Source organism: Chaetura pelagica, unplaced genomic scaffold, assembly GCF_000747805.2.
Source record: "Chaetura pelagica isolate M959 unplaced genomic scaffold, ChaPel_1.0 scaffold120, whole genome shotgun sequence".
Lineage (NCBI taxonomy): Eukaryota > Metazoa > Chordata > Aves > Apodiformes > Apodidae > Chaetura > Chaetura pelagica.
In genome coordinates this window covers 1,381,378-1,390,546 of record NW_009951952.1, presented here as the reverse complement: position 1 = coordinate 1,390,546, position 9,169 = coordinate 1,381,378, and the positions used below count along the sequence as shown (strand labels likewise).

The 9,169-nt window shown below is 38.2% G+C and overlaps 1 protein-coding gene across 1 annotated transcript in view; it reads right to left on the bottom strand.

Moving 5' to 3' along the window:
- MGAT4A (mannosyl (alpha-1,3-)-glycoprotein beta-1,4-N-acetylglucosaminyltransferase, isozyme A) overlaps positions 1–7,457 on the bottom strand; it is a 79,228-nt gene extending 71,771 nt beyond the window's left edge. Inside the window, exon 1 of the mRNA XM_009998670.1 lies at positions 7,194–7,457. Within this exon, the coding sequence (XP_009996972.1) occupies positions 7,194–7,287 (94 nt within the window). The 5' untranslated portion in view covers positions 7,288–7,457. The remainder of the gene's footprint in view (positions 1–7,193) is intronic.
- Between the last annotated feature and the right edge of the window lie 1,712 nt (positions 7,458–9,169).

The window sequence follows — 9,169 nt, the reverse complement described above, 5'->3', positions numbered from 1 at the left end:
AGCAGGAATAAGGTTACTGAATAGATACTACTCTTAAACTGTGGGGATAAGGGGGAGGGGGAACCCCAAACACTGGAAAATAACAGCAAGTCTCTCTTGAAGATTTTTATTCTAACACAGTATTTTCATGGTTCCTAGCTATAGAAAGGGCTGTGGAACTTAACAATAAAAGGTTAAGTGACTCTGCTAAAGGACAAGCATGCATTTTGTTTATTTTTAAGAGATCCATTTTTATTACAATAAAGGAAAATTCGCACATATCGCAAGCAAGTATCAGTATTATTTAGTAATGAAACGCAATGGCATTTTGCTCTTGGCACAAGAAGACATAAACCTGGCAAAGGTCTAGAATATCTAGCATGGCTTAGGTTAGAAGGGATGTCTAGGGGTCATCTAGTCCAATCCTCCACTTAAAACTAATTTCAGCAAGATAGCTAGTTCAAAGTTAGATAATTTCTGCCAGTTCTAAGTCTTCCCTATATAAGACTTACTTTGGAAGTGTCATACTGACTTTAAAAACCAGTGTAACTCACTTTTCTTGTGCTAGCTCAAATCTTTATTGATGACAAACATGGTATTGGTGTCTTGTACTTATCATCACTGGTTTTAGCTTGTTCTTTAAAACGTCTACATGGAAATTCTTTACTCCTCCCAACAATCTACTCCAGCATGTAACTATAATTGCCAATTAAAAAAAACTTCTTTCACTGCCTATCCTTGCTCTTCCTTTCTATTTCAGACCATCATCTCCTATTATTCACTATAGCCAAAAACAAAAGACAATGTGTCTCCTTTTTTTTGTTTTAAATATTTGAAAGTTATCTTCCTATGTCTCTTCTCACAGTTGTCCTTTAACTTAATCAGTGTCAGGACACTGACCCTTCCCCTACAGTGTAGATTTTTTAGATCTTTGATTACTTGTTCCTCCTTTGAACCTCACCTAATGAATCTTATTTTCTTTGCAGTGCAGCATCTAGAAGTGGACACAGTGCCAAGCAGAGCAGAAAGACGACTTCCTGTGTCTTGATGGAGCAGTAGACTTCATATTTCTCTACTTCCTAAACACCACTTTTCTGTTCAGTTTCTTTTGTTTTCTGCTATAACTTGATGACTCACACGTAGCATGTGATCTACAGTAAACTATCGTTCCTAACTAGAATGCTAACACCAAATTTCTCTCCCATTCTTTATATACACATTTGATCTTCTGCTTTCTTGCACCTCATGTTTTGTTTTGGGTACTTTCACCTACCTTCAACTCTCTTTCCTGACTAGGTCTCCAATTTGCATAAGTTATTTTAAACTTCAATCTCTCTGCCAACCTTTGCTGCTCCCCCCAACATGGTGCTATTTGAGATTTAGTAAGAAATCTCTCACTTTCATCACCTAGATTCAGGAAAATATCAACCACCTCTAAAGCCAGGACAGACCATTGAGAAGCCCATCTTGCTCACTGTTAAAAATGTGACCTTAGATCTATTGTAACTACTCTAGAAAGACACTTATTAGCAACAAGATACACAGATGTTGGCTTAAAATCCATTGAATGGTTTCCTAATAGATACAGTTGCAGATACATTTCTACCGTATGAGTAGCTGTGCCAGGTGCAACTTTCTTTCCTGGGTTGGCACCACTACTACAACATTAGTCTCTGCATAGCAGCAACAACAGCATTTGGGAGGAGCGGTGAATGCAGAAAAGACCCAGGCTGAGGAAGTATCTGAGAAGCCACAGGGAGCAGCAGTAGTGCCTTTCCCCAGCTGAGGGCTGGGTCACAATCAAAAGCAGCACCTCAAGATGTTGGCTGATTCTGGTCACGTTAAATGGTAGCAACCAAGTTTTAGAATCCCCTAAACTGCTGGGCTAACCTAGCTAGCGGGTTACAAGAGAAGCAAGGGGACACGGCAGTGCTGCAAAAGCCCCTTTGGTTATGAACCTTTCCGCTGCAGGTCACCAAAATCACTAGTATCAGAGAAATTCTGCTGCAGTAGGCACAAGACAGATCCAGAGATACTACAGACCTAAACAGTGTCCCTCTGAACAGACAGGTTATATTCTGTTTGATTCACCTGGGACAGTGCATTCCTTACCTACACAGAACTCTCAGGAACCATTCCAAACCTACATTCCTGATTTGTCTTAATGAAATTCAACTCATCAATAAGCTATGTGCCAGTTTGTTGGGTTTGGAAACCAAGCTTAAAGTGCATTTTAGATAACAACCAGAGTAATGTCCATGTGCTGGTGTTACAAATAAAGGAAACTCGTATTTCCTTTAATTTCAGCTGCTGGAAGATCTGCAACAGAATTTCCAAAGGAAGCGTTGCTTCCCTTCTATTTAATAGAAAAAGACTTCTTCAAACAAGTTGACTGGCAGAAATTGTTACATGCACTTTCTACTTCAGCATTCCATCTTATTCCTTCCTTTTCCCTGCCTCCACTTCCCAGTCTGTAGTCCAACTTTTTTGGTTGCTCTTAATTCGTATCAGCATGTAACTCTGAAAATCAAAATATGCAGCCAGAGGACTGCAATCAGCACTCACTCAAACAGCATCATCTCTTAGGATCAAAGCATAAAATAAGGTGGGCTCTGGTTGCAAAATACTATTTTTAAAAGAGAATATTTGCATAACCACTACCATGGGAAACAACATTTTACATATATATACACATATATATAGTCCTCCTTGCTCTGCTTCCTCCATGGTTCTGTAGGACTCTTCTTCCATCAGGAATTAATATTCCTGGGTCTTACTCAAATTTTCCACCATTGGCTTAGATTTTTTGTTTTGCTCTGTTCAGTTCCTCTTATGCTTTTTGTTAAGTTTAGATATTTCTCAGTATTTATGATGATTGTGGCTGAGAAAGAGTAAAGTAATTCTAGTTTTATTGAAAGAGCCAGAGGAGAAAGATGACAACAGATTCATGATACAGGCCAAGGCATTGCCTCTCCAAATGAGAGACAACATCAATGCTTAAAACAAAACAATAGCTCCAACCATCATTACTTAAGTATGAGTGAATATTCAGCAAACTAGGAAGCTGGTAAAATATCTCAAAAGTCCTCTTGGAGGTCTTCCCTAGTGAATTTAAATCAATGTACCAAAATGAGCCACCTTCATGCAATGAAGAGATCGACAGTTATGACAGTACCCTTGGATGAACTGGAAACCAGGAGCTTCTTCAACCAATTCTTCACTATTAAAGAAGAAGGTTTTACATGTGAAAAATATTAAATACACTACCAGTTTGAGACTGCTCGGAAAACTACATAGTTTAGACAATCCTGAAGGGTTAAGATGCATCAGATTTTCATGATACATATTCCAATACATGTCCTCACCACTTCAAGTAGCCAAACACCTTCTAAAAGTGACATGAGATGCTGCCAACTGCTCTCTCATCAAGAACAAAACACACACACTAACTTTTTTTTTAATCATAGGTGGCAGGATCAGAGTAGAACACAGGAAGCAAAGTGATAAGGCTGAGAAATGCTTTGCCAAGGTATTTCATCCTATCATGTATGCCCTAAGTCAGTAAAGGTATTTACCTTCCCTACCAATTTCCATGCTGAGGACAGTCATCAGGAAGGTTGTTGACCCAGGAAGAAGAGGTTCTTGAGCATTAAGGAGCATACTGTTCTTCCTGGAACATTAGGTACTTGGATCATTGCTTTCAGTAAAGATCAAAGCATCAAGACTACACTCCTTATATAGCACACAATAATCTTGATGTAATTTTTGTGACTGATGTACTAAGTACACAGTACTATTTTTTACTAGTTAGATCTTCCTAAGAAGAGAAAAAAAAAACCCCACAAACACTGTATTTCTATAGCTCACAAACGAGGTGGTGAAGACCTGTGACGCTGAGCAGGTTAGTAGTACCAGAAAGCATGACTCAGGCAAAAGAAATAGTGTCAAGCATAAAGTTATCACCTGCTTAAGACCTCAGTCTTAGGAGGAACTCCAGAACATCTTGCATTGAACTGTGAATGTGAAGTGACTGCAGATACTTCTAGACTGCTCCTTCTGTGCACCAAACCAATCAGCATTTTGGCAAGATCAAATTTCCCACATCTACTTCAGTTGAGCTAACAGTAGTACATTTTTAACGCCTAGAAAGCAGTATTACAAGTCCTGTTCATGAATCCCACAGGAGATTCTTTCCTAGGTATATTTAGGGCTTACACTGCTTCCTAACAGCTCCAGTGCTTCCACATATTACACGAGAAAGTGACAAAGATCTCAGCCTAATTTTGAACTCTCCAATGAACGGAAGTATTTCAGCCCACCTTCTTCAAACACAGCTAACTTTAAGAGCAAAACCGTTTTGGCCATTTCACCCAAAAAGCAGTATCTGCCCTGTGAAAGATTATTTACATAATCACATCATTGGGTAAACTAGAGTCACGATGTTTCTAGTCATGGCATTTCAGACAGACTATTTGCTTCAACTCCTCACAACTTTTCAGTATATCCTTCAAGTTTGCAAAGCACTTTTTTGCACTTCAAAGCAGCACCAAAGTTTGTACCACTTTGAAATGTCTAAATCCTATCCTGCAGAGATTGGGACTAAGTATAGGTACTAGAGGAAGACATCATCTACAAAAGTATCACATCATTCCACTCTTATTGCTAAATAGTTCTGCATTTTAAGAGACAATAATCCAAGATCTTAGTTCCTCAATTAAAATTAATCACTTGAAGACTGTATTAGGGCTGTTACAAGCAAGGGACTATGCTTCTGCTTTTAAAAATAAACATTTATTTTAGTTATCCTGAGAAGCTAGCAATTTGGGGGTTTCTTTTTCATTTTGAAAGAGCAAATACTATTTTCTTTCCAAGCGTAGACTCACTTCGCTCTCCAAAGACTGACAAACACCAACAGGAAACTACTGCATGCCATATAAATATAATGAATAACAAAGGATGATGACGGGAGCATGTGACACCCCTTAGCCTTTCAGTGAATTGGAACAGCAAGAACAACATTTGCTTCTAACTGAGGCTCTTAATTTCTAATACAAATGTTATCAATGAATTAAGACAGCATCCCACAAGGCTTAAAAAATAAACACAACATTACACTAAGCTAGGAAAAAAAAAATCTTCATATTTATAATCAGTTTCTGAACCTCTTCCATTAGTGCAGAAATGTTTGTCTGATTGAAAACGTGGTACTAAATGAAAGTGTTTTGGTTTTAGACAACCTGTGCCAATTAACAAAATGCTAAACTTTAGTGAAAACATAAAACACAATTTAAAAGACAATATTCTATATATAAATTTATCTTGATGCACCTTAAGAGCAAATTAATTATCCAGACTGTAGTTTTATAACTGTGATTTATGATAAATTCATACATTACTGATGACACATTGCCCTGATTTTTATTTTAAAAGTTAACTTCTTAATGCTTGACAGGAAGATCTAGAACATAAATACAGACCTTTTATACCGCCATTAAGCACGTATCAATTTTAAGCATTCAGATGGGAAAAAAATATATATAAAAAAATAAAAGGAGTCTGAAAAACAAAAGCTTAAATCGCCTCCAAGTGCCATACATACTCTCCAAATAGCAGATTTATGTTAATTTCTTTAAATTGCAACTTGTCTTTGTGTCACATTTCAGCAAAAGAGAACATGACTTGTAAATCATACGTCAAAGTAAAAAAGCATGGAAAAGAATTTCATAGATGTACACCTTTGCTGAAGTGAAAGCGAAATGGTGAGGTTCTTCAGCAAGAAATGAATCAGTAACATAAAATTTAACTAGAGAATGGGATATTAATTAAAATGAAAAAAAAACCTGCTCATAGTGCTATTCAAATACCCTTTTCTCACCAGCCTTTGGCACACCTACACTTCTGTTGTCCAACTAAAAGATTTATATATCAACACAACCTTGAGAACCTTGCATTTTTCCTGCAGCTTACACTCAGAAGGGTAATGTACCAACCAACTGCTACTGAGATCACCCCACAAAGCATCTGCTTCTCCTACAAGTGCCCAACAGGAAAAAAAAGTTGCCAACATGCCACCAAAATAATCTGCTTCTTTTATATTGAAATAAAGGTTACAAGTTGGCTGTGCTACAGCAAACAGTATTCCTGTAAAACCACAGCTTCCTCTTATTGAACCTGAGGCACAACTGAAGATAATACTCTCAGTAAGCAGAGTAAACCATGTAGCAATCTCACTTATGACCAACTATCTATTTTTAAATTATTTGATCTTTGAAGGACAGAGTCTATAATGTTTTAGGAGATCACATATTTATAAAGAAAAGCAACAACAAACACCAAACCAAAACACCCGTTCTTCTTCTTAGAAACAACTGCTGAACAAGTTTATTCACTTTACTGAGGGACAAAATTGAAACATCTTCTTTGCAGTTAACAGTCCCTACTCAGAAAAAAAAAAAAAGTGAATTTTCCAAGGTTCCCATGGAGTGCAGTAAAATCAACAAAGATATATAAAAAGGTAAAAATCTACTACACCCAATAGTTACTTGACTATTTAATAAGACTGCTCACATTACATAGATCCGTTTTCCTAGTCAATTTGCTCACATTATTTCTTATATGATACTCTGACATGAAATATTTACATTTCACTCAAAGACAGCAAGAAGTCTTTAAACAATGTTGACTGGCAGTTCGCCAACACCATCACAGAATCATCAGGGAAGACAGAAAGCAGCACCAAAAATAACATTCTCCAGCCAGGTCCACTGGCCATATGTTACATGGGGGGAAAAAAAAACAACAAACAAACAACAAAAACACACACACAAAAAAAAACCCAAAACAAACCAATCCAAAAAACACAACACCAAACAATCAGAGATCATATGTTTTCCCAAAAACTATAAACCAAGGAAAAAAAAAAACCAAATCACAACTATTCTGCCTGGACCAACTCCCTTCTCCAACAGCAGCATCTGTTCTTCTTCAGGTACATTTATTTTTCTTTTTCAAAGTCAGGATCACTCCAAGTTAATTGCTCTGAATCTACCAGCAGGTGTTTATTCCTCAGCAAGGCCATACCTTCTGCAGCAGACCTAGGCAACAGGCAATTTCTAGACTGCTAACATCCAGCAGCAGTGCACGTGCCTGCCCTATTCATTCCTCTGCCATCCAGCCACATGAAGGTCAATCTGGTTTTGGAGCCTTTTCCTTACCTTTTCCATTTTGCCATGCAGTATACCAGGACAGACTGAGGAAAGTAGTGATGAAAACTAACACGGTGGCCACAGTTCCATTTCGGAGCCTCATCTCATTTCAGCATCACACTTGTTTATGTTCTACCAGCGACGAGGACCTATGGGTTGGGCTTGCTGCAATGAAGTCAGCTGAAGTCCAGCAGCAGTTGCTGGCCAACACCAACTCCAAATGTGGCTCTCACATAGCAGAGCAATCATCAATCAATCCGTTCCAAACTGTTGTAAGGTTTCTTGTAGGTTGTATAAATCCTCTTTATTCTTCTAGTCCTGTTTAAAGGAAACAGAATTTTAAAAGATTAGGCAAAAAATATTTACAAGAGTCCCCCCCCATGTACCAAAACACAATAAAGAAATACTACTATTTTCTCATTACTGTGGCTCACACATATCCCTCTTGCACTGCACCAGCCTCAGCTTGGGGAATAGAACTTGTTTGATTAATTTGTCCTTTTTCTGTTAATGCTGCTTGTACCTGAAAGAGCTGTACTTAAACATACACATAACCAACCTGACAATGTTATCATAAACTCAAAGCAAGATCACATGTCATGCTGGCAAGTGATGAAATGATACAAGAGCTGTCTTCAGGAAGCCAGCAACTCAAGGCCCCACTCTTAAGTACTCACATCTACAGAACCCCTCTGAACTCAGTGAACCTTAATACAACTGCAGAAGCAGAACCACCCTCAGTGAACTGAGAGATCAGAGCTTTAAACCACATTTACAAACCTACATCATTCATCTTTGTCTGCTCAGTGCAAGAGTATTTGATCCACCCACAACCTTTTTTTTTCCTAGCTTAGGCAGAGACTGCTCAATCTATACCAACTGGCAACAACCCAAAAGCTCCACAAAATGCCATGGACTGACCATATTACTTCTCTACCTCTGCCACACAGGCACAAGGAAAATTACCTACAGTTCAGTTTTAGCACAGAGGAAGGTTCCATATTCTGAGATGAGAAAGTCCTCAGCTGGTCAAGTAGAGCCAGCATTTAACCACACTGTCCTAACTGAGCAAGCTAAAGAGAACAGAGAACATTGTTTTAAGGCACTACCAGTTTTCCCCCACTACAAACCACATCTGATACAAATATGCTATCCAGCAATAAATAACTTGCTTTGAATTTTCCTTGGAAGCAATCTCTGACACACTCTTGCCCGGGTGCATTTAAAAGAACAGGGGAAAATCACTTTTTGTTATTACAGCACCAAGAGATTCCAGTCAAATCTAAACTCCTCTTCCCAAGCAAGCATTTCAGCACACACTGCCTTTACTGAAAAGTCTGCAAAACAGTACATAACCAACTGGCACGGTTGGCAAATGAACAGGAGAGAACAACAAAGCTGTAGAACTACATACATTTGCATTCAAATCTTGGTCACAACATCAGGTTACAGAAAGCATTTACCTTCGGACTATGACTACCTCACACATAATGCTAATAACATGCTTTGTTTTGAGGAGCTTTGCACACAGACAGGTTTGTGGCTTTAAATATTAACTCAGAAATCACACAGCACCTATCACGAAGGGAACAGATTCAAGTACACAGGAAGCAGACAAAGTGGATGGTAAAACTCAGTAAGAAACAAAATAATGAGCAGGAATAGAAAGAACTGTGAAAGGCCTCATGATACAAGAACCCTGAATTCAACATTATGAAAGATAAAGACAGCTGAGAGACCTATAGAAAGCTAACACAGAGAGCATGCCAGGAAATACCATCAGGGCCAGCACTTTCAACAGGAGACAGACATAAAAGTCAGAAGGGTAAGTAATAGCAATTAGGTGAGAAGATAAACTTCAACAGCAAAGAGAGGTAAAGATCTCAAAACCCCAAGATTTTGTAAGGCTTGTCTACATGAACTTAGGAATTTCAGACTACCAGAATAAATTATTAGGACACTGATGAGGTCAACAACACTAACAG